Genomic DNA, 26186 nt, shown 5'->3' with positions numbered 1-26186 from the left:
AGCTATCACAGTGAGCACATTCTTCACTGGGCTTTTGGCCGCGGAGCTTTATCTCGGAGTTACCACTCTAGCGTCGATATTTCCCCGGTTCCATGGGAGAGGACGATGAGGAAGCGCGGGCGCTGCTGGAAGGCAGCCCCAGTGAGGCTGGCAGAGGTGCCTCGGCCGTCCCCGCTGTCCCCCGGGCGCTGCCGGCCCTTTGCGACCCCAGTCGCCTGGCGCACCGGCTTTTGGTGCTGTTGCTGATGTGCTTCCTAGGCTTCGGTGAGCCTCTGGCTGGGTAGGGTGGGGCTGATAATCAACAAATTTCCGATTTTCACTCGGAGCCCGGAGATCCGCCCTGAGCTGACAGCCGCCACACGGCCTCAGAGCAGCTTCTGGCTTCCTTTCGCGCCCCTCCCTCCCCCCGTTCGCAACCGAATTCAGGCCTGTGGATGTTGCCAGCTCTTCGGCATCTGGCTGGTGGGAGTCGGGACTGAGCTGGGCGAGTTTTGACCCACTCTTTTGCTTTGCAAGAAGTCCCAGAGGCTAGCAGCTCGCCTCCTGGGGCCATAGATGTGAAGGAATCCCTATGTCGTCCAAGCTTCTGTCGTTATACTTTTTGTTAAGAAGGGATTCAAAAAGATTTACCCACCCGTAAGCACCCACCACCCGCCTTTTAAATAAATAATACGTTAGCAGTCTATTGTTTGTTTCTCACCGTCTTTGGGTAACATGTAGGAGTGTGTCTGGGTGATAGCTTCAGTGAGTAGATGTGTGGTTAGTCTTCCGCTCTGCCACTAGTGAAGTAATCCTACTGGAGTAGATTTGTGTGTGGTAGTCTTGGCGGTATTTGGTTTCAGTTACGATATCTGAAGACTCTGAAAGCAGTTTCTTAAGATAATTTTTAAAACATCTTGTATTCCAGCAACTGATGTATTCCGTAGCATTCTAATGTCAGCTTGGTACGGAAGTAATAATGTGTTTTGCGGAGGGATTGGCTAAAACTGGTGTCATTGACAGGTTTAGAACATTATTATGGTGGATAGCTTAATGCTGCTGCTGGAATAGTAAACAGGCATGAAGGATGGTTTGGCCTTAGTTTCCTTGTAACTCTGTTCACCCCTCTCCCCACACTTTGTGGAAGGATGATGCCCATCAAAGCTTTAAAGCATGACACTGGTATCCTTTATCGCAGTTAAAGCAGGAATCACAACTTGCTGGGTTTAGAAACCAAAAAGAAGAACAATACAAAACACTTAGAATTGCCCCACTCAAGCAGACAGATTATTTTTGGTAAATTATGGTTAACTGCCTGGTTTCAGAAGCCAGATTCATATCTTTATACTGATAATTTGCTTTCTTTTGAACTGGTAGCTTCTAATGTGTACTTCTAGAAAGTGAAGAAGTGAACTCACTATTATCTTGTATCCCATTAAAAATCTGTTAGTTATATTACTTTATTTTTATTTTTTAAGTTTATTTATTTTGAAAGAGAAAGTGGGGTAGAGGTAGGGAGAGAAAGATGGGAGAGAGAGAATCCCAAGCAGGCTCCACACCACCAGCACAGAGCTGGGTGCGGTGCTTAAACTCAAGAACCATGAGATCATGACCTGAGCTGAAATCAAGAGTCGGATGCTTAACTGACTGAGCCACCCAAATGCCCCTAGGTATATTACTTTAAATCTGAGTGCATGTATATCAAACCTCTCTACACTTCTTTCATATCCATACAGACATTATCATCATGTTTTAATTTAATCTTTTAGAACTCTGTTTCTTCTTCAATCCTGGTGCTGTATTCACTAAATTATTTGATCTTGGGTATTCTGTTTGCAGAGTTAGATTCTTACTTCAAACAAACAGAGTAGTTAAACTCCATTCCTGTGCTCTCATGGTAAGTGGTGAACTCAGGTAGCATTGTTAGGAAACTGCTGAGGATGTTTGTTAGATACTGTGTGTGTGTTTTGGTAGCTTTAAATATGGAAAATATAGCTGCTTCATGAAAATGCTAAAAAAAAATAGACATGGAGCATGATAATAGTAAAATGGAAGAACAATTAGTTGTTAACTTCTTTTTTTTTTTTTTTAACGTTTATTTATTTTTGAGACAGAGAGAGAGCATGAACGGGGGAGGGTCAGAGAGAGGGAGACACAGAATCTGAAACAGGCTCCAGGCTCTGAGCAGTCAGCACAGAGCCCGATGCGGGGCTCAAACTCACATACCATGAGATCGTGACCTGAGCCGAAGTCGGACGCTTAACCGACTGAGCCACCCAGGTGCCCCGATTAACTTCTTAATCTAAGGTCCCAATATTTGCTATATATGCACATAAGTAATTTGCAAATGTTTTGGCATGTTTTCTCTGCATTGTTTGGCTATAACTTAAAAAATATTAGTGGAAAGGAAGTGGTCCAGAGTGTTAATCCTTAAGCCCCTCATATAAACATTGAAAATCACCATTTGAGTAGTATTTGCAGCTTGAAACTTCTGTATGGGCAGTATTATCACCTATGAAACATTTGTCGTTTTTTATTCTAGGCAGCTATTTTTGCTATGATAATCCTGCTGCTCTTCAGACTCAAGTCAAACGGGTAAGTTGACTTTTCACCTCGTTTCTTTCCTTGGCTTTGGAATAAGTATAGTTGTTGAGGCATGGTCAGGTCTCAGATTGCCTAGTCTGAAACATTGTCCATTGAGTCCATGTTAACATCTGTAGTCAAATCCATATGTAGCAAGGAGTGTTCCTGAGTTGGAATGAGTGGCCACAAAGACTTCATTTATAGCACTTGTCGCTTGATATTGTTTTATACTTTAAATAAATAATTAAGTGCTATTTCCATAGAAATGCCAAAAAGTATTAGCAGATTTTTGTTTGCATTTCACTTTCCAGTTGCATAATCATCTGAATGGCAAATGATTTGGTAGCAATAACTTTTTACTTTCTTAAATATGTCTTTGTTATTCTTTCATTTAAAAAATTTTTTCTTTAATATTTATTTTTGAGAGAGAGAGAGACAGAGTGGGGGGAGGCAGAGAGAGAGAGAGGGAGATACAGAATCTGAAGCAGGCTCCAGGCTCTGAGCTGTCAGCATAGAGCCTGACATGGGGCTGGAACTCATGAGCTGTGAGATCATGATCTGAGCTGAAGTTGGATGCTTAGCCAGCTGAGCCACCCAGGTGCCCCTGTTCTTTCATATATTTTTTAAAAAATTTATTTATTTTGAGAGAGAGAGAGAGCAGGGGAGGGGCAGAGAGAGAAGGAGAGAGAGAATCCCAAGTACGCTCCACCCTGTCAGCACAGAGGCTGATGTGGGTCTGGAACTCACAAACCATGGGATCATGACTCCAGCTGAAACGAAGAGTCGGACACTTAACCGACCAAACCACCCAGGCGCCTGGTTCTTTCATTTTTTAAATGTGGATGCTGATTGCAGAGGATTCTGCATGTCAGTATTTTTAGTCTGGTTTTGTAAAAACACATTTGATATTTCCCTTTTCTTGTGTATTTAATTTTTTTAAATTTACTTATTTATTTTGAGAGAGGGAGAGCAGGGGAGGGGCAGAGAGAAGGGGAGAGAGAGAATCCCAAGCAGGCTCCACGCTGTCAGCACAGAGCCTGATATGGGGCTCGAATTCACAAACTGTGAGATAATGACCTGAGCTGAAACCAAGAATCGGGCATTTAACTGACTGAGCCACCCAGGAGCCCCTATTTTCTTGTGTATTTAGATTTCTGCCTTTGGACAGGAAGAAATAGATTTGCCCCTCACATTCTAGAATGAAAGGGAAAGAAGATAGGAGTTGGTTGGATGGGGTATGGATAGGTTAAGATAATTTTTTTCCATGTGTTGGTGGGGGCACCAATGCAGATAGTATCATGGGAATAAGAGTGTAGAAGATACAGGCAAATGCAGATGGAGGTGGTCCCAGTAATGGGGGATCTAATTGACCCTGGACACCATGAAGCCTCTGAAAAGGCATGTGGACCCAGGAAGTTCCCAGGGAGCCCACGTGTGACCATTTTTTCTGAGGCAGGGGCCGTAGCAGACATGAGCTTCTCAAAGCAGTTAGTGACTACGAATGATTAAGAAACGCCTGCCCTACACAAAAATAATGTTTTGATTTGTTGCTAAACTTAACTGTTTGGAAAAACATAGTTTTATTTTCTTTTCATATAGGATATGCAGGTGAATACCACGAAATTCATGCTGCTGTATGCCTGGTATTCTTGGCCCAATGTAGTTTTGTGTTTTTTTGGTGGCTTTTTGATAGACCGAGTATTTGGAATACGGTAAGCTTGAAAAACATCTCACCTGTGGGTAAAATATTATTAGGAAAACACAGAACTAGTTAAAATATTTCTAGGAAGAAATGAATAAAATTCTGTACCGACTATGATTTTATGATTTTTTTTTTTATGTCCCTGGAATTGACTTTTGAAATTTGGTTGGTATTTCAGTTAAGGTTGGGACTAGTAATGCTACTAATGGAATATGGTAACTCAGTTATCTAAAAGTGTAAATTATGTCCTCACTTGGGACCAGGCAAACCAAGGTCTGAATCCCATTGCTGCCACTTGCTCAACTTCTTATTGTGAGCTGTCCTGGCTTCCTGAGCTTTAGGTTCTTCATTGGTAAAGTATGGGTAATAATTCCTGCTTTACAGGGTGGTTATGAGGATTGAAAGAGATACATGTATGGCATTTGGCTCATACGTAGTATTTGCCTCTCCCAGTCCCAGTGATATTTTCTCTTTCTGCCTTTGGGCACTGAAATTTTTGTGGCCACTTCTGTGGCTGAGGAAGGAATAACATGATAAGCTTTGTCACTTTTCATCCTTAGGATTATGTATGTATTGTTAGTGGAGACTTTAAGGGGGATGTAGTCTGGGAATATTTTCAGGAGGCAGAGTGGAAAATGATGAAGGATCTTCCAATCATATCTGATGGGAAAGGATTGAAGAGACTAAAAGTGTTTAGACTTGGGGACTTAAAAATTTTGAAAGATTAAGTATAAAGGAGAAATTAAATTTATTTTGCTTGGTAAAGGGATGGAATTAGCATGAAACTTCAGGGGGACAGATTCTACTTATTATGATGAAGACTTTGCTTGGTCAAGGTTGATGAGGGACCATGAATTACATTGGGACCATAGCAAGTTTTCCAGTGCTAGAGAACATTCAGTAGATTGAGAGGGACTTGAGTTTCAGAAGTATGATTTCCTCATAGGATCTTTAGGGACTGTTATAATACTGGTGTTTTATTACTCTGGGGAAACATTAATCAGATATTCAAAGTGTAGAATGTGTAAGTAGGCTGATTTGTAATTGTATTAACTTAGCTGATATTTGTCCTTTTAAAAATAGTTATACTAAGTGGAATAAATCAGACAGAGAAGGACAAATACCATATGATTTCACTCGTGGAATCTAGAAAAAAAGACTGACAAATAAATAAACAAACAAAAAGCAAAATCTTACCTAAACAGAAAACAAACTGATAGTTGCCAGAGGGGAGGGGGATGGAGGGTTGGCCACAATGGCTTAAAGGGAGTGGGAGATAAAGCCTTCTAATTATGGAGGGAATAAGTTACAGGAATAAAAGGCACACCATAGGGTATATAGGCAATGGTATTGTAATAGCGATGTATGGTGATAGATGGTAGCTATATTTGTGGTGAACGTAGCATATGTATAAACTTGTGAAATCACTGTGTTGTATACCTGAAAGTCATATAACACTGGGTCAAACTATACTAAAAGAACAAAACAAAACAAAACACAAACAGGAAACAAAATAAAAATAGTTTTAGTTATCAGGAATTGTAACCACTTAAAATTACTTAATCTTGGAATAAATTTAAACTATTAGTAGTAATTTTGTAAAGAATGTCCATTTTTAAGTGGGAACCCTGGGAACTTCTTAAAGATTATTTAACAAGTTTTGTTTGTTTAAGAGATGAAAATGGTTTAAACTAACATATGCCATTGCTAAAACTTCTGGAGTCTCCTTAGAAGTCAAGACTTCTGTAGATTAGTATTTAGCTGGGGAAGCTGCTGACTTAAGAGGCAGACCAGCACTTTGTTTTTCTTTCCTTGGAGGAAATGTATGGGGGTAAAGAAAACTGAAGTGAATTATTACTGAAGGACTTGGTGACATACTCTTAATTCATTCTCTTTCTCTCTGTCTCTAACAGATGGGGCACCATTATTTTTAGCTGCTTTGTTTGCATTGGACAGGTAAGAAAATCCAAAACATTCATTGATTATTTATTTAACAGTGACTTCTTGTCTAATTCTACCAGCAAAAATGTGTTTATTGAATGCCTGGCTTAATTAAGCAGGGTCCAGAAATGCTCATGTGGCATAATACCTGGTCCATTTTAAGCCTTGAGCTAGAGGAACATTAATATCTAAATTTCACGTATTTACTGAGAAGGGATGTTAAAACCATTATAGAAGTTGTTATTCATTGTAAGTTACTTATTTCTCTTGAATACTTGAAATTCACTTTTTCATTGATTCTACGTTATATTCTACGTTATAGGTAGTTTTTGCTCTGGGTGGAATATTTAATGCTTTTTGGCTGATGGAATTTGGAAGGTTTGTGTTTGGGTAAGTTATATATAATTTCATTCATTCTCATATATTATAGTTTTAGTGTTCACCTATCAATTTATTGAAGATTTACAAAAATCTATTATTGTCTCTTCTGGAGAATTACCTCAAATCCTCGAAATCTAACTACATATACACAAGACTGTTTACTTTTCCTTTAAACTAAGCAACAATTTTGAGTGGTCATTGTTAACTCTGGGGTTTGAATATTAAATAGTTCTCTAGAAATGATATTTTTGCTGAATGTTTTGTTTTTTGTTGTATTGAAGACTGATTTAAACCTCATTTAGAAAAGTATAGACCATCAATTTGTAGGTTGGTGATTTTGCTGTTTCTTAGTGGGTAATGTGTAGGTCCTTTTGAAACCTGTTAAAGAGACTTGAATGGGCAAAATACCAATAGATTGATTATTCTTCATGAATTTCAGTGTCTGTTCAGTAACTCCATTCTGAGTCCAGCCTTGGGCTTCCTGCCCTGAGGATGCAAATGACATAACTTATTTAAGCTTTTAGAAGTACTGGAGACATGTAGACTAATGTGGCAATTCCATATGTAGACAAAGTGCTCTAAGTGAGAGAGAAGGAAACAAAATGTATATGAAAAAAGAAAGGGATTCAGAGATGGAAATGTGGTCAGAAATGGCCTCAGACATGAAGTATGTTTTGGCATCAGTATAGGATTTGGATTAGTAGAAGAGAGAGGGAAAATTTTGGATTAGGACAGAGCGAGGAGTCAGTATTAGGATATGGAGGAGAATCTCCTAACTGAAAGCCTAGAGGGGGCGTGGTCAATATGTAGAACTTACAGAAAGGAAACTTAAAACCCAGGAAATAGGAAAATGTCGAATATGGAAGCGATTGGCCTGAAAAATGAATTTTTGTGTTTCCACAAAGTATGAACCACTCTTCCCACATAGGCATTTTGTATAGCATAGGTGGATATTTTATTACAGGTCATGGTTGTTATTGCAGCACACCACATTCCCCCAAATTTACCAGTGTCATACAGCAATTACAATGTGCTTGTGAACGTCGTGGATCACGTTGTGGATTTGGGCAGGATACAGCATAGATGGCTTGTCTATGCACCTGATGTCTGGAGCCTCAGCTTGAAACATTCATGTAAAGTTGGGGGCTGGAACCATCTGAAATCTTGTTGACTTATATGTCTAGTTCTGGCATTGGGATGACCTGAAGACTAGCACTGCTGGATGGAGTGCCTAAGTGTGGCCTCTCTGTGTGGCTTGGCTTTCTTATAGCATGGCGTACTGAGGGTAGTTGGACTTCACACCAGGTGGTTCGGGGCCTCCAAGTGTGAATGAGTGAAAAGGCAGATGTCACCTTTGAGAACACAGCACCATTTCCACCATATTACGTTGCTTGAAGCCGTCTCAAGCTCACCTAGATTCAGGAGTGGGAATGTAGATCCCATCTTTTATTAGCAGGGTTTTCAAAAATTTAAACTTGGATTGTTCATTGTGGTATTTCCGTAAAAGCTGTGACTTTTCTTCCTTTCCTCATTTTTAGGATTGGTGGGGAGTCCTTAGCAGTTGCCCAAAATACATATGCTGTGAGTTGGTTTAAAGGCAAAGAATTAAACTTGGTGTTTGGACTCCAACTTAGCATGGCTAGAATTGTAAGTATGACAAACTAATGAAGCCAAATGCGAAGCAAGGGATTTAATCTTGTAGTTATCTCATAAAAATTTGGTTTGTTTTTTTTTTTTTTTTTTTTTAGGGGCACTTGGATGGCTCAATCGATTAAGCATCCGACTTCAGCCCGTGTCATGATCTCACAGTTCATGAGTTTGAGCCCCACGTTGGGCTCTGTACTGACAGCTCAGAGCTTGGAGCCTGCTTTGGATTCTGTGTCTCCCTCTCTGTCTGCCCACCCCCCACTCACGTTCTGTCTGTCTCTCTTAAAAATAAACATTAAAAAAAAACACTTAAAAATTTTTTTAATGTTTATTTATTTTTAATGTTTATTTATTTTTGACAGAGAGAGAGAGACATAGCATGAGTGGGGGAGGGCATAGAGAGAGGGAGACACAGAATCCAAAGCAGGCTCCAGGCTTTGAGCTGTTAGCACAGAGCCGGATGGGGGCTCGAACTCACGGACCTCGAGATCATGACCTGAGCCGAAGTTGGATGCTCAACCGACTGAGCCACCCAGGCTCCCCAGTGTTTATTTATTTTTGAGAGAGAGATAGAGTGCAAGTAGCGGAGGGGCAGAGAGAGACAGAGACACAGAATCCGAAGTAGGCTCCAGGCTCTGAGCTGTCAGCACAGAGCCCGCCGGGGGGCTCAAACTCACAAACTGAGAGATCATGACCTGAGCTGAAGTCGATGCTTAATCAGCTGAGCCACCCAGGTGCCCCTGTAGTTATCTCTTAAAAATAACAGGATGAAGTATGTTTTTGCTTGATAAATTAGGTATTGATTTTTTCTGTATTTCTCTAGACTACAGTATAGCATTTACCTTCCTTTAATTAAGGCATTTCTAACCTTATTTCACTTAGAAAACAGTGTAAAAAGACTAATTTTGTTTTCATTAGTTCAAAGAATCTGAGCATTGGGAGGGATCTTACAGGTTTTGTTATCTAATTTCTTTGCCTACCTTTGGCATCCCTGCTATGAAAGTCTTCACATATGGTCATCCAGACTCTCCTTGCACATTTCCAGTGATTGGAAGCTCGCTGTATGATAGGGCAGCTCATCTACTTCAGTTAACTTTATAAAGTTCAATCTCATGTAGAGATGAAATCTGCCTCCACAAGTTTTTTCTGATTGCTCCCACTTTTGGCCTCCAGTTAATGTTTATTTCCTCTACTGTGCACCAGACCTTTCTTGTAAAGACAGCTCTTAAGTTCTTGATCAGACGTGCTCATTTCCTGTGCTTGTCTAAGCCACATGACATGGGTTTCAGCTCCCTGACCATGGTGCTCCCGCCTGCCTGGGCTTACTGCAGGTGGTCATACTTTTCCCAGCATTTGAAACCTGGAAATGTTTGTGGTGTTTCAGGTTTGGTTTGATGGGAAACGTTATACTTTTATTAGTGCAACCTGTAAGGTGTTTGGCAGTCCCAAACCCTGTTAGGTTTTTTTCCCTCATAAACTCCTATGAATGGAGGTTTTTTAAAAAAATCATTGCCATTGAAAATCAAGGTTCAAAAGACCAAGGTTCCAAAAATGGCATGAAAATGCTTGTAATATATTCTTAGAAAAGAAGAAATCGAGTATACAAAAAGTTTTTAATGTACTGCTTCATTATATGAAGTATATGACACGTATGTGTAATCTATAGAACATTTTTGTGATTTTGTGCATGCAGTTCTAATTTTTCACCACTGTCAACAGTGCAGTTGTTGTGTGACATTGCGTAAAACTTGCCTGCATCTCTGATTGTTTCCTGAGACTAGGTTGCTAGGAATGAAATTGAGTCTAGAGGATTTGTTAGGGTTTGTTAGGACATATTCTCATATTATCCTTCCAGCGATATTTACATCCCCATTTATGGGATATGGAAGGATCCTTTTTATTACAGCTTTGATAGTACAGACTATTATTACATTAAAAAAAGTCATTTTAGGGGCGTCTGGGTGGCTCAGTTGATTGAGCGTCTGACATTGGCTCAGGTCATGATCTCACGATTTGTGAGTTCCAGCCTCGCACCGGGCTTGCTGCTCTCAGCGCAGAGCCTGCTTCGGATCTTCTATTCCCCTCTCTCTCTGTCCCTCCCTGCTCCCACTCTCAAAAATAAATAAAACATTAAAAAAATTTTAAAAAGTCATTTTATCAAATTGATTAGAAACACCTAAATATTACTTTAATTTGTAATTTTACTTAGTGTGGTTTCCCATATTTAGACAATATCCACAAGGATATTCTGAGTACTTCATTATGTATCTTGTGCAAGTCAAGACATGTCTGTGGCAGTTTGTGGGTCTTGTTGTCTAATAACTTGTCAAGGATGTAAGATGCAGTCTTTGTGATACCAGTGTGATTACTAGTGATCTTCAGGTTCTTTTCTGTGCAGTCCACTCAGCTGCAGTCTTTTCCCAGCTGCATTCTGAGGAGCCCCCAGTTTCTAGATAGGAATCTTAGGGGCTTCTAGGATGCAGGGTGGGGGTTATTGGAGTAATGGGAGGACCTGAGGAAGAGGTGGAGCAAGCCAGACCTCAAGCAGCCACCTCTTCTTCAGCCAGAATGGCTCAGCTTTGACCTGATTTCTGCGCTTAGGGTCCTTGTGAGATGCATGAGACCAAAGGATTCCATTACAGAACTGTAGGGGTAGATGGAGTTTCGGTGTTTTTGCACTTCCCTTGTCCTTGTGCATATTCAGAATGGTCAGAGAGGTTCTGGCTTTACTTCTCCTTTTCTGTAGCCTGAGCTGAGTTTGTCTGGTTTTGGACACTTGATCTGTTACCATTACACCTTCAGGCCGTGGACTTTTCATTTTTATTATTTATCTCTTACTGGGGGTTGGGAGTCCAGCACCCTTTTGATGTTCATTTGTAATGTGTTACTTTTAAACTCATTATTTCAACAAATATTTATTGAGTACTTGCTAAGCCATGTCGTGTTAAGCATTTTAGAATTAAAGGATTATTAAGGTGACATCCCTATCTTCGAGAAGCTTTTATTTTCTACTATAATTCTAGGAAAGTTTCCAGTTTTATACCTATGCCCCATTTATACGTTCTTGCTCATTTGAGTAATGCCATAAGCTAGCATTCTGTAAGAAGTAGCCATGTGTAGGGCACCTGGGTGAGCATCCTATCTTGATCTTGGGTCTCTCGGTTCGTGAGTTTGAGCCCTATGTGGGGCTCTGTGCTGACAGAGCAGACCCTACTTGGGGTTTTCTCTCTCCCTCTCTGCCCCTCCCCCGCTTGTGCCTTGCCCCCCCCCCCCCTTCTCAAGATAAATAAACTTTAAAAAAAATTAAAAAGAAATGAATAGCCATATGAAATTTGCTATTGTGTTTGCTGTGAGAATATTGTTGAGGACATATTCATTTCTCTGTCTTCAGTGTCTGACCTATTAACAGCATTTAAAACAGTTAACATTCCCCTTACCTTGATTTCTTCTCTTGGGTTTCAGGACACTGCATAGTTTCCCTCTTGCCTTACTATCTACTCCTGCATGTTTTGCTGGTTCCATCTCAGTCTTCTCAACTTGTAAATGTGGGAGTGCCCCAGGGCTTGGTTATTGGACATCTTCTCTTTTCTTTTGACACCTCCTTGGTGATCTTATCTAGTTTTTAACTTTTTTTTTAAAATACAAACAATAGCATTTATTTACCATTTTATTTATTTATTATTATTTTTAATATAATCTGTCAAATTGGCTAACATACAGTGTGTACAGTGTGCTCTTGGTTTTGGGGGTAGATTCCTGTAATTCATCACTTACATACAATAGTGCTTCATCCCAACAAGTGCCCTCCTCAGTACCCATCACCCATTTTCCCCTCTCTCCCACCCCTCCATCAACCCTCAGTTTATTCTCTGTATTTAAGAGTCTCTTATGGTTGGCCTAGTTTTGAACTTTTAAATAGCATGTCTTTGCTCCTGAATTTATATCACTTGTCCAGGTCTTTCCCCTGAATTCCACACCCCTATATGCAACTTCCTACTTGACATTTCCATTTAGATATCTAGTAGGCATGTCAGACCTGACATGGCCAAACCCAGCTGTTGCTTTTCTACCAGTTATCCCCCAAACCAGCTTATGCTGTAGTTTTCTCATCCTCAGTTATGAGCAACTCTTTTCTTCCAGTTGCTCAGTCAAAACCTTAGATATTATATTAACTTACTCCTTGCCCTTCAACACACATTTTCCAATAGCAAACCTGAATAGCTTTACCATCAAAATTCATCTATTTTCTGACCACTTCTTATGATACCCACTGCTAGACATCCTAGTCCCAAGACCCTTTATCTCCATTCTGGATTATTACACTAGCCCTCTAATGCCTGTCCTTACTTCTGCCTTCATCACCCCTTGTAGTCTCTTTTGAATACAACAGCCAGGGCAAGTCTGTTAAAACATATGGAATCCTGCCACTTCTCTACCCAAAACCCCAGTGGCTTCCCATCTCACACAGAATAAAAGCCAAAAGTCCATATTATAACCTATAGCCTGTCTCCCCACCATTTCCTCTCCAGGGATCTCATCTCATTTTCTTTCTTGTTCACTTACACTGTTCCAGTCTCTGCCCTTCCTACTGTTCCTTGAGCATGCCATGTGCACTTACTGGCTATTCCTTCTGCCTGAATGTGCTGTCCCTCCCAGTTCACCTGATAGCTAGCTTCCTTCAAGTTTTTACTCAAAGGAAAAAAAAAAAAACTCGAGTTTTACTCAGTGAGATTTCTGTTCTCCTTCCCTGCTGTATTTTTTCCTTATTTTTAGAAGTACTTTTCACAATTTAATATACTTCATATTTTCCTCTTCTACCCCACTGAAGTCTAAGCTTTATGAGAGCTGGAGATTTTTCTGTTTTACTCTTTATTATATTTGCAATATCTAGAGTAGTGACTGGTTCAATCAGGGCCCAGTGATTGCTGAATGAAGAAGTGAATGAAGATGATATTTTCTATATTTTTATATTTCTGTAACCTTTACTGTCTTCTTATGGACAGGATGATTTTTTTTTTTTTTTAGATGTCAATATCAGTAAAAGCTGTGCTTTTTCTGAGCTAAAGTTTATTTTATTCATAGGTACCGTATGAATTTTGTCACTCACTGTGTTTCATTTTTGCTTTGGCTGCTAGGAAATTCTAGCATTGTGTTGTTTTCCATACTAGCATTTTCTATAAACTGGCATTTTTTTGTGTGCAGTAATCTTATCTGTGGCTTTATCTTAGTTTGTTAGTTTTTTCCTAGTAGTGTTTAAAAAAAAAATCTATCTCTTATTTAATCTGAATCCTGTTTTATCTGTTTCTCCTAGCCACCTCACATCCTTTTGGAATAAGGCAGAGTATATACAAGTGAAAATTACGTATTTTTTCCTTTTCTTTCAGGGAAGTACAGTAAACATGAACCTCATGGGATGGCTGTATTCTAAGGTTGAAGCTTCGTTGGGTTCTGCTGGTCACACAACCCTTGGGGTCACACTTCTGATTGGTGAGTGGATCCTGGTGTCCCACGTTTTGTCTCTTCTGAAAGCATGTCATAGGAAGTACTGTGGCAGAGAGGGAAGAACACTGGCATCAGGGATAGGCCACTTTGGTTATAGTTTTACCTGAACAGTTCCCTGGTTCTTGGACCTAATTAGAAATAGTGAATCCTTCACCCTTTCCATTTACTTAAAATGGGGATCTTGTCCCACCTTGTCTACTTTAATGTTGTCATGCTGAGCAAATAAGAGAATGTGTCTGAAAACTCTGAAAACAGAGACTTTATGCTTGTAAGGTGTTACTAGTCTGTAGCAGAGAGATAATTACTTCCTTTTGATCAAATTCAATTGTATACCCATAGAGCTAAGATTTTATAGAAGTCAGAGGTAATATCATATGGTGGGAAGTCTACTAAGTTGGGAGTCAGGAGTCTGGGTTCTAGTCCTGCCTCTAACTAGTTCTGTCATCTTGGACAAGGAAGTTAAACTTTGTGTCTCAGCTTTCTTCTCTGTAAAATTGCAAGTGTTTGACCAAAGCTGTGTAGGTCCCTTCTGGCCCTAAGTTCCGTTAGCTAAGGCTTGGGTTATGCTGGTTGCTTGGTGGGTCACTGGGAAACATATGAGGCCTTCTGGAATTACCACCTGTGCTTTTTCTCTGAGCAGCAGATTTTTGTAACTGAGCCCAGTGATGGGTAAGAGGTCCACTTTCAGAGCCTTACAAAGACTTGTGGGATGGTGAGGTGAACATTCTGTGCCATCTTTTATTCCTTATAATTCCTTGATAATAGCTTGGTAGAAAGAGGGCATTGGAGAGGAAATCTTGGACATGCAGCTTATACCTAGGGATTCCTCTTTTCCTCCCTGCATTCCCAAATCCCATGCTTTATTTAAAACTTCTTTTTTTGATGGGGGGTGGGAAGGAGGGGAGGGTGGGTGATGGGTGTTGAAGAGGGCATTTTTTGGGATGAGCACTGGGCGTTGTATGGAAACCAATTTGACAATAAATTTCATATATTTAAAAAATAAATAAATAAATAAAAATAAAAAGAATAAAACTTCTTTTTTACTCTCAGATGCTCTTTAGGATTCCTTCTAGTCCTCTCCACAATGGAGAATATGAGAATTTTAAAAAATTTTAAGCCAGGAAAGATCAGTGCCATCAAGTCAAAGCCTCTGATTTTACAAATAGAAGTTGAAGCTCTGAGAGATTAAGTTCTGTGTTGAAGATCATTCAGCTTGTTAGTGGCAGAAGTAGAACCCATGTCTACTGACTCTCATTTTAGCAATTTTCAGCTAGACCACATTATGAAACTAAAGATTCATTTATTTTACTGATCTTTTTAAAAATCTTGAGAAGTATAAACTTTATTCAGTCTTTATCCTGATTTGCTTAAATAATATAAGATTAGCATTAGCAAGTGATGCTGAGTATGCAAAGGAAAGAGAGCCTGGGTGAACTGTGCTGTGGGGAGGTTGGGCCCTTTGGGCTGCCAGAGGTAGGATCAAGGGTTACAGACTTGAGAAGGAATCTAGAGGAAGATGAGATGATCACAGAATCAGACTTTGCTTTTATAATTTTTTCCCTCTGGCATCTGTCAATAATCAGTGCTTAGACTGAGTTAAGGAATTAGTACTGATTTGCTAGTTGGTCATCCACTTTCTTAAGTCTGTATTCTGCTTTATAAGCCTAGACTAGTATGTTCTAGGCTTTTCCTTCTAGTCTCCAACCTTCTATTGGGAAATAATATTAGTAAGAGTGACTATTGTTTGTTGAGTTCTTACCACATGCTATTCCTTTTCTTTTGTCCTGATTTAGTACTTGTAGGATTTTCTTGTATGTGTCTAGATGCTATCCCTTTTAGTTGCTAAGTTTTCTGCTGTTAGGTAAGGTGCTGCCTCTTGGGAACCTTCAGTCTGATTCTCTTTTAAAAACGTCTTTTAAAAAATTTTTTCTGGGGCGCCTGGGTGGCTTAGTCGGTTGAGCGTCCGACTTCAGCTCGGGTCACGATCTCGCAGTCCGTGAGTTCGAGCCCCACGTCAGGCTCTGGGCTAATGGCTCAGAGCCTGGAGCCTGTTTCCGGTTCTGTGTCTCCCTCTCTCTCTGCCCCTCCCCTGTTCATGCTCTGTCTCTCTCTGTCTCAAAAATAAATAAACGTCAAAAAAAATTTTTTTTTTTAAATTTTTTCTATTATAGGAGGTATAACATGTGTTCTTTCACTAATCTGTGCCTTGGTTCTCGCTTACTTGGATCAGAGAGCAGAACGAATCCTTCATAAAGAACAAGGAAAAACAGGTAGGTCTAAACGCAAGAAAAGTGGAGCTTTGGGAATTGCACACCTTTGAGGATAATTTACAATGAGATAAGTTCCTAATGTAGTGTTATATCCCAGTGAGGCTTAATACATGTTTTTTTTCTTTTAATCTTTTATTTCCCAACGTATTTCTACTTGTCTAAATTTTGGGGTACATTTTTTTCCCCTTAAGCATTGACAGCATTTACATTCTTGTATTTAAATGCAAAATGATGAGTGTTCTTGAAGGGGAGCAGGAAAGTAGACACTAATCTTAGATTTTGCTTTTTCTAATGTCTTTTTAAGTTTTCCCAGAAACTATGTTCCAGTAATTTACTGAGAAAAGTATTTTGTAAACTGAATGGTAAAGGTTAATCACATGATAAAAGAAAAATAATCTTGACCTAGATATGCAAAATTATGCTGATAGTTTCTTCCCTTTCTGTTTAAGGTGAAGTTATTAAGTTAACTGATGTAAAGGACTTCTCCTTACCCCTGTGGCTGATATTTATCATCTGTGTCTGCTATTACGTGGCAGTCTTCCCTTTCATTGGACTTGGGAAGTGAGTATTCTCTAGGATTCCATTTTTGTTGGCTAAATTATAATGAGAATTTAATCACATAAATGTAATTTTTTTAGCTATGAATCTTGCTTTTCCAGTTACAGTTTATATTTACACAGGAATTGTTTTACATCCTGGCATACAACTGATTTTCTTCGCTTTAAGATTTAGTATTTGGCTTAATAGTTTTATTTTTTTTGATGAAATACTTAATGATAGTTTTTGATTCATAATACAGCTTTATTTTAATGCTTTATATTGGACTAGCATTCTTTTTTATTTCCTCTTTATTCCTTTGTTTGGAAGCTTTTTCTTGGAAATGGAAACAGTACTTTGGCTCATTGTGCCTGGGCACATTTCCATTTGCTAGGATTATAATTATGCCAGGGTTCAAAATCATCCTTTTTTGCTCTGTCACCTGGCTCTCCCTTTCCATTGGCAGCTGCTTAAACAGAGCAGTGTATGAGTGTATATGTACTGAGTGTCTTTGTAATCAGAACCTTTAAATTCAGACTATGTGACTTTGACACAAAGTCACATACATTATTTTGCAAAGAACCTATCCGGTCCTACTTTAAGGGAAAGAAGCACTCTTAATATCATGTAGTAATACAGTTGATTTTCTGAAAACTTATGTATACTGTTTGCTGTATTTTTAAAGTGAAAAAAATTGGGGGCTCCTGGGTGGCTCAGTCGGTTAAGCATCCTACTCCTGCTCAGGTCATGATCTCTAAGTCTGTGGGTTTGAGCCCTGCATTAGGCTCTGTGCTGACAGCTCAGAGCCTGGAGCCTACTTTGGATTATGTGTCTCCCTCTCTTCTGCCCCTCCCCAGCTCATGCTCTGTCTCTCTCTCTCAAAAATAAAATAAACATTAAAAACATTTTTTCAAATAAAAATAATGAAAACAAAATGGAGCGCCTGTGTGGCTCAGTCAGTTAAGTATCTGACTTCGGCTCAGATCATGATCTCGCAGTTCGTGAGTTCTCTACTGTGAGCACAGAACCTGCTTCGGATCCTCTGTCTCCCCCTCTTTCTCTGCCCCTCCTCCACTGGTTCTCTCTCTCTCTCAAAATAAATAAATACACTTAGAAAAAGGAAGTAAATAAAATAAAATGAAAAAAATTGACATCAATATATTTTATTTAGTTAGTGAAGTATTATATAAATACTAAAGCTTTAGCTCCAGTTGCTTGAAGATGAATGTTAAGTAAGATGGGAAAGTAGTATCAAGAAGGAAAAGTTGACTAAACTTGAGTTTTTATTTAGTTTAATTATTATAAACAATAGTTCACTCTAAAGTGCTTATTTCTCTCTCTCTCTTTTATTTTAGAGTTTTCTTTACAGAGAAATTTGGATTTTCTCCCCAGGCAGCAAGTGCTGTTAACAGGTATTTCATTAATTCTGTAAGTGCTTATTGTGTGTTTAGTATGGGTCTATAATTATAACCAAATGTCCTAATAGATAAAAAAGACATGCGACTTAACATCCATAGTGTGAAACCAAGATTATATTGGTACTTGATCCTGAGAGGCCATCTTTGCATTAATGGAAAACCAAAGAAATCTTGGACCACCCTTTATATCTTTAAATTTCTGTTTGTTGATGACCATTTTAGAAGAATGCTAAATAAAATGAGCTAGGATTTGCTTTGTCTAGTGATTTTAGGGACTTTCTGGATGTGATATATTTCATTAAATATCTTTTATATTCTCTGGACAGTATTGTGTATGTCATATCAGCTCCGATGTCCCCAATATTTGGGCTACTGGTGGATAAAACAGGGAAGAACATCATCTGGGTTTTGTGTGCAGTGGTTACCACTCTTGCTGCCCACATCTTGCTGGCCTTCACACTGTGGAATCCTTGGATTGCTATGGTAATATCATTGTTGATGTTTGTGGGGATCAGGGCTTTAGGGAAGACTCTGTAGAGTGCAGGTCCGGAGCCACACTCAGCTCTTCTGATAGCAGAGCTTGTGACAGTGAGAAAAAACATGCCTTGATTTTAATTTCTACAAAATAACTATTTTTAAAGTAAATATTAATTATTAATGCATAAGGTATTTTTAATTTATTTGGCTTATTTAACAGTAATCTCAATGCTGAAATTGAATTTGAAATAAAGTAGTCTTATAAAAGCCAAAATGCATATTAGTTTCATTTATTTTTCTGTACTTTCATCATAGGTGGCAAAAAAACAAAGAAACATACAAAAAACCTATCAGCCCAGGATTCATGATTTTGCATTCTTTTGTCCTTAACTCCTAGAAGGTTAAAAAGTGACAACGAATTCATCAGATTTTTGTTATTGTTCTTTAGAATGTCATTTTTAAACTTTTTTTTTTAACTTTTATTTATTATTGAGAGACAGAGACAGAGCATGAGCATAGGAGGGGCAGAGAGAGAGGGAGACACAGAATCCGAAGCAGGCTTCAGGCTCTGAGCTGTCAGCACAGAGCCTGACGCGGAGCTTGAACCCATGAACTGTGAGATCATGACCTGAGCTGAAGTTGGACACTTAACCAACTGAGCCACCCATGCACACCAGAATGTCATTTTAAAGACCACAGGCTTAATGAGTGTATATGTTTGCACACTTAGTGAGATTTCCATAGGACAGATTCTTGGAAGTTGAAATGCTGTAACAGAGGATTTGTGTATGTAACATCTTGATAGACATCGTTAAACTTATCTAAAAAGTTTTTACCCACTTATAGCTTTACCAATAATACACAAATGTGTGTGTTTTTTAGTATCCTAGCCATGTTAGGTGCTGGCCATGTTTTAATCTTTGCCAGTATGATAGGTTTAGATGATCTTATTTAAACTTAAATCATAAGGTTTCTTTTTAACTAAAGAAAAGTCTGCATTAGGTGATAGATAGTTCTCTGCCATGCTGTTCAGTTAGGTGTTGGTTACCCAGAGGTAAGATAATGGATTGTTGGTGTGATGTTGCCTTGATTGCTTAATTCGTAATTAATCAGTACTGGAAAATTAGCTTCCCTGAAACATTGGTAATAATTTTTTGCAATTTACCTTTATTTTCTTATTTACTCCTTAATTGTACCCTGGGCCCAGTCAGTTATATAGGTATGTAATATAAAATGGTTAAGACTCTGTGTGTGTGTGTGTGTGTGTGTGTGTGTATCAAATGTGAATTTTAGCATAATTGCAATAAATTTTGTATGAATGTTGATATATTTGCTCTTATGTCACTCTAGCTAATCTGCATCAAAGGAAAATCACCTTTTGGTTAATGTTAAGCTTTTTTCCTTTTTGGTATTGCTTTCTACAGTGTCTCCTGGGAATCTCCTATTCGTTACTTGCCTGTGCATTGTGGCCAATGGTGGCGTTTGTAGTTCCTGAACATCAGCTAGGAACCGCATATGGCTTGTAAGTGTTTGCACCATAATGTCTCTCTCTGCCGTATAAATTTAATTATCGTATATAAAACTCTACGTCTCCTGAATCCAGTCACCTTCAGGCTTCTGGGACAGCTCTGAACCTGGAAATCACTGGAGAAGTTGGTTTAATCTATGGGTGATATTGTGGCAACAGAAATGCTCCAAGCCTCCACAAGAAAGCTGGAGTTAAGCTAACCCATTAGAAGTGATTTCTGACATTGACATTGGCTGCCTGTTTACCTGAGGCCTTCTGAGTGAGAAATTGAGGCCTGGTCTCTGGCCCAAAAGGCAGAAGGGGGAAACTTCACCCGTGTTGGTATTCACTTAGCTCTTTCTTTCATTCAGCAGGAAAGTATTGAGTTCATACTTCACTTAATAAGACAGGCTCCCTTACCTTTGAGCATAACATCTAGTAGCAGAAACAGTCATGGGATAAAAAACAATTCTAATCAGGTCGTTCCTGGTTGAAAACATCTTTTGACACTAACATAGATACTAATGTTTAAAGTGAATTGTTATTCTGTGTGTGAAGACTTTCTAAATTGAAATGTGTTTTTATATTTCTTGAATTGTAGCATGCAGTCCATTCAGAATCTTGGGTTGGCGATCATTTCCATTATTGCTGGCATGATATTGGATACTCGGGGATATTTGTTTTTAGAAGTTTTCTTCATTGCCTGTGTTTCTTGTAAGTGTGATGTGGCAACATTTAGTTTCTTATAAAGTGTAGCAGAATGTTTTATTTATAATTTTAGGTTTTTGTTGTTATTGTTCTCACTTTCCCTCTTTTAAACCAAATCCCTAATATGTACCTCTCAGATTTGCCTATTTCTTAGTTTGTACATCGAAGTTTTCCAGCCAGTGGTTTTCTAGTTCTATGAGGATTCCCAAGCATTTTTTAAGGAGATGCCTATTTTTAAAAGTAGTAGTGGAATTTGCTTCATATTCTGTTTTAAATACAGTTTTTAGGAAACATTATCCTCTTTGAAGTGGAACCATTTAAAGGGTGCCAGGTATGTTCCTGGTGTGAGTGTATAGAATTTGGTATGATTTAGGTGTGAGTGCTCATGGTTTATTCATTAGGCAGCTTTTAATTGCTTTTATTCTTAGTCTTATAATTTAATTTTTACCTGTAATGATTTATTCGTTAAAAATAGGAAATACTAGGAAACTGTTGAAAACTACAAAAATAAACTAGTATTTTTCCTGTGGTAGGCTTCACCATACATATAGTTGTATTTACCTGAAAAAAGTTCTTATATAACATACCAAGTTGTCTATTATGCTTTATTTATTTTTTTCATCATGACATTTGTTTTTTTTAATATAATTTATTGTCAGATTGGTTTCCATACAACACCCAGTGCTCATCCCAACAGGTGCCCTCCTCAATGCCCATCACCCACTTTCCCCTCTCCCCCACTCCCATCAACGTTCAGTTTGTTCTCAGTATTTAAGAGTCTCTTATGGTTTGCCTCCCTCCCTCTCTGATTGTAACTTTTTTTTCCCCTTACCACCCCCCACCATGGTCTACTGTTAAGTTTCTCAAGATCCACATATGAGTGAAAACATATGGTATCTGTCTTTTTCTGACTGACTTATTTCACTTAGCATAACACCCTCCAGTTCCATCCACATTACTGCAAATGGCATGATTTCATTCTTTCTCATTGCCAAGTAGTATTCCATTGTATATATAAACCACATCTTCTTTATCCATCCATTATGCTTTAACATGTGTTTAATTGGCAAACCCTAGTGATGATTTTTATCAGACCTCATTTACAGGGATTAAAGACAATTTATACTTGAAATGTGGTATTTGTAGATAATTGTTATGCAAAGCCTGACTATATTATATTATCTCATACTCTTAGAGTAAGCACATCATATTTTAAAAATGTATTATTTGTTTTTAAAAAGTAGATGATACAGAATTCACAACTAGGTAATGAAAGTATTTTTGTCTGTTTTTGATGCTGCAACATGTGGTTTAATTTCAGTCCACAATTCCACATATATTTGATTCTCAAACCTGACACCATGCCATTTAAAAATGTTTTTGTTGCCATATTAACTTAAAGTAAACTAAGTGTGCCTCACCTGTTAAGGTAAAAAGCCAAGTCCTGACTTTCTGAGGTTTTCCCTGGCTCTGGGCTTCTGGGATTCAAATGACCACGTTCTCATGTTTGGTGAATTTGTAAAATGGATATGATGTTTTCAGACTAGAAGGATTACTTCTGTTTGGTTCTCTGTAAAAAGATAAGTAGGGTGCTGGCAGGACTTTTTGGAAGTGTAAGGAAGGACTACCACTTAAAAGGGAGAGGAAAGAGCTACAGGGATGATCCGTGGGTAGATCAGCCCCTTCTGTCTCAACTTCTTTGTTTCTGGCCTGCCATGCCTGGTCTCATGTAGCCCATGGGAAAAAATGGTGTGTAAATAATTTTTAGTGATTTTTGAAAACTAATGTGAATAGTGTTTTTTTTTTTTATTATTTTTTTGAGAGAGAGTATGAATGCATGTATGGGGTAGGGAGTATGGGGGGAGGGGAGAGGGAGAGAAAGAATCTCAGCACCAATATGTGCTTAATATTATGACCTTGAGATCATGACCTGAGCTGAAATTAAGAGTCCGACGCTTAACTGACTGAGCCACCCAGGTACCCCAGTAGCGTTTGTATTTTTAAATGCCGGTCAGTAAAGATTTCTCTAAGTTTTACTTTGTAATTATGATTACATAGGAATCATTGGGAAGAAGTACATGTTTTTTAAGGACCTGTGTTTTTTCCACTTTCAGTGTCACTTTTATCTGTGGTCTTACTCTATGTGGTGAATAGTGCTCGAGGTAAGTAGAATTCAGACATTTTCTTCTTAAACCACCATGGATCATCTTGTGGGGTCACTGGATTGTCTACATGCCTCTTTAGAGCCCAGTGCTTTAGTTATGTAATAATGACATTCCATTCATAGTGATAGAAACACAATTCATTATTTAACATATAATTATGTGTTCTGGAACTTCAGATTTATTAAAATTGTTGTCGTTTTCTTTCTGGCCAGTTTAAGTTTTGTAATACAACATTGTAGATGTTCTTTTTTATGTTAGCATAAAAAAAGTATGGCATTTTTAAAGTAACTTAAAGCCATTATTGTGTTATTGTCTCATATTTTAAAAAAGTACACATATTTATAGCTACAGTTTGCATTTTAAGGTTGAAAGTGTTTGATACAGAATGAGGTGTTACACAATTTTTCTTTTGCTGTATTTTCTACATGCATTTGTACTTCTTTTTAAAAATTTTTTTAATGTTTATTTATTTTGGAGAGAGAGTGAGAGAGAGTGAGCGGGGGAGGGACAGAGAGAGGGAGACAGAATCCAAAGCAGGCTCCAGGCAGGAGCTGTCAGCACAGAGCCCAATGCAGGGCTGGAACTCACGAACCTTGAGATCATGACCTAAGCCGAAGTTGTACGCTTAACTGACTGAGCCACCCAGGCACCCCATTTTCTTTGTTTTTTATAAGATTTTGATGTTACCTTTATTACTTTTTCTAACTTGCTTGCCCTGAAAGGTTGTTATGTACCTAGAAAAATGTGTGTACTTGCTAATGAAATTATTTTAGGTCATTTCCTTTAGTTTCTCTTAGTTTTCACTATTATTGAATATTAATATAATGTCCCAGTTAACAAGATGTAATGAAATATGTAAGTCCAAGCTTAAAAAAAACAAAGCTCACATTATACAGTGATTATTTGTATTTGTATCATATAAAGATTCTTAAAGTACATTCCGCCCCTGCCCCCCCTTGGGAAGGTTCCAGGAGATGAACTATTTCTTTCTCATCTTCTGTAGCCTTTTGTGTTACTTTAAGGTATACCAATGTAAATGTGGGGTGTGTGTGTGTGTGTGTGTGTGTGTGAATGTGTGTGAATGTTTGAATTTTAATTTTAGTAGTTTTATAGAAAAGGTTCTGTGCTTATTTGTGTTTTAGGGGGGAACCTAAATTATTCTGCAAGACAAAGGGAAGAAGTAAAACTTTCTCATGCTGAGTAAGTATTAAAAGAGAAAAGTTGTCTTTCTTTTGCAAATCTCAAACGTTAGCATTTTATTTCAAAGTATGAGGTTTGGACTTTTAAGAAATTAGTCTTCTTGAGATTTGAGAGCTAGAAATTATCTGTGGAACTAGTGTAACAAAATTCTTACTTGTTCAGGAAATTTAAATAGGGTCGATGTCAAGGGTTAAAATGAAGGGGGATAAGAAGAATTGGGCTTTAAATTGCTTTCTGAGAGAGAGAGAGAAAGACTTGCAGTATTTGTCATTTATTGGAGGAAAGGTCTTTGTCCTAAGCTCTGGGCTTACCCTTCCATTCTCTCTGATGTTGTCTTTTTCTTAACTAGTTGAGATAATTTTTCATCTTCTGCTACTAACATTCTATGTCTTCTGACTCATTTGGAACAGATTAAGTATATAGTGTGGTGTTTAAGTTAAATTAATTTTTTCCACAAGTGTATGCTAAAACATAACTGATTCTATTTCCTGTTACTATAATTTCTGATTTTTTAGATATTAAAATTTTTATGATTTAAAAAATGTACTTATAAACATATGCCATGTAATTATAAGTTTTGTGAATTTTGTATAGCTTAAAATCTTGTAGAACAAAGCTGTCTTTTAAGGAGGTGATTCTTGGCCATTTCAAATTCCCTTTTAACATAGTAATTCTACTTCTTGAAATACATCTTGAGAAAATAATCAAAACTATTACAGGTTTTAAATGTCTTTATGACAGTCTTGTTTGTTATATCAAACAGTTGGAAAGAACATGAATGTCCCAAGGTAGGGAAATGGTTAAATAAATTATGACACATCCATATAATATGTTGTTAAAATCATGTTTTAGAAAGAATTTAAAAGTCAGGATGACTTTTTTTCCGTCTCTGCACCAAGTCAGAGATACCTACCCTACCACATGTTAAGTAGGCAAAAGATTAAAATGAAAACATAATATCCAGTTTTGTTAAAGAAAAAGTATGCAGGCATGTGTATTTCTTACTTACTTACTTGTATATGATAGAAGAAATACTGAAAGGAAAAACCCCAAATACTAACAATTCCATTTGAATGGTAAGGTTACAGGCATACATTTTCCTTTATCCATATTTTCCAGATTTTCTACATTGATCTTATGTTACTTTTACAATCAAGAGGAGTTAAGAGATATTCAGCAAAGTGTGCAGCCTTCAATATTTGGCACTACATGTTTTGTAATGCTTATGGTTTTTATTTTGTAAACCAGTTGAGACCTCCTGTGTTTTCCCTCTCCTTTTTGATAACTTACTGCATTGTGTTTTGCAGATGAGAAGCTTAAATGACTGTGTCGTGAGATGGGCTGCACACATCATTGGTTTGAAAACTTCTATTTTTTTTTTTAAATCTAGAGATTAATCATTAGGAAAAATAATGGTGTGGAAGGTTTTTATATTTATATTTCAAAAATACCTAATTCAAAGTATATTTGTGATGACTATTTTGGCCTCTGTCTTATGAATTGTGTATTGCTGAAGAATTCTACTTTGGAATGGGCTAATCAACAGTGAGGTTTAGAAAGTTTCTCTGGTATATACAGGTGAACTTTAGTGAGGACAGTAAATAGTGGAAAACTTGGATCTTGTATTGAGATAATTTTCAGAAGAAGCATCTTTAAATCTTAAAGCAAAAAAAAAAAAGGCTTTTGAAGGGTAGAAGGGATATTTTATACAGAATAAACAATGGCATGTTCATAGGCATTCCCTATTTTGATAGGGAATATTTGAAAGATATTTTTTATGCAGTCTTTTCATTTTCACAAATAGCAGATTGAATTCTGCTCTCTTTAGTTATGAGAGGTTGATGAGCAGTGACCCTTTTGAACTTCTTTGTATCTCCATTACTCAGGACCCTGATCACTTAGAGATGTAATTTTGTGCTAGAGTTTTTTCTTACAATCTAATTAATTACTAAGCAGTATCCTTGAAATTATGCATATCTACATGGATTAAAACACTGCAGAAAGAATACTTGATGTCTTTTAAAACTTGATTGTTTAAAAAATATTAAAACACTGATTTTAACTGTTGATTATTTGGAAGATGATCTCTATAAGAAAGTCTAAGTTGGAGGGGCTCTGGGGTGGCTCAGTCCGTTAAGTATCTTGACTCTTGATTTTGGCTCAGGTCAC

General features: G+C 37.8%; 1 protein-coding gene across 2 annotated transcripts; it reads left to right on the top strand.

Annotated features, from left to right (window-relative positions):
• On the top strand, positions 1-26186 carry MFSD1 (major facilitator superfamily domain containing 1). 2 transcript variants are annotated; one of them, XM_042955146.1, is made up of 16 exons: positions 1-264; positions 2522-2574; positions 4162-4274; positions 6178-6220; positions 6528-6595; positions 8125-8233; positions 13618-13720; positions 15907-16005; positions 16455-16566; positions 17898-17954; positions 18287-18443; positions 19862-19959; positions 20546-20658; positions 22767-22814; positions 23960-24017; positions 25325-26186. In XM_042955146.1, exons 1-16 carry the CDS (start codon positions 93-95, stop codon positions 25326-25328), a joined length of 1407 nt encoding a protein of 468 aa, XP_042811080.1. In that variant the 5' UTR covers positions 1-92; the 3' UTR covers positions 25329-26186. The 2 variants fall into 2 exon arrangements, with proteins under 2 accessions (XP_042811080.1, XP_042811081.1); XM_042955147.1 differs by lacking the exon at positions 25325-26186 and having other exon boundaries at positions 23960-24021.

This window comes from Panthera leo, chromosome C2 (assembly GCF_018350215.1).
Source record: "Panthera leo isolate Ple1 chromosome C2, P.leo_Ple1_pat1.1, whole genome shotgun sequence".
In the NCBI taxonomy this organism is placed as follows: Eukaryota; Metazoa; Chordata; class Mammalia; order Carnivora; family Felidae; genus Panthera; species Panthera leo.
Note: the sequence above shows the minus strand (reverse complement) of the source record. Positions and strands in the feature narration are given on the sequence as shown.

What these genes read in the sequence shown, in the direction of transcription:
- MFSD1 (XM_042955146.1), top strand. Translation starts at nt 93, where the DNA reads ATGGGAGAGGACGATGAGGAAGCGCGGGCGCTGCTGGAAGGCAGCCCC. An exon ending in GACCGAGTATTTGGAATACG is followed by an intron (nt 4,275 to 6,177) that starts GTAAGCTTGAAA and finishes TGTCTCTAACAG; the next exon opens with ATGGGGCACCATTATTTTTA. An exon ending in TTTGGAAGGTTTGTGTTTGG is followed by an intron (nt 6,596 to 8,124) that starts GTAAGTTATATA and finishes CCTCATTTTTAG; the next exon opens with GATTGGTGGGGAGTCCTTAG.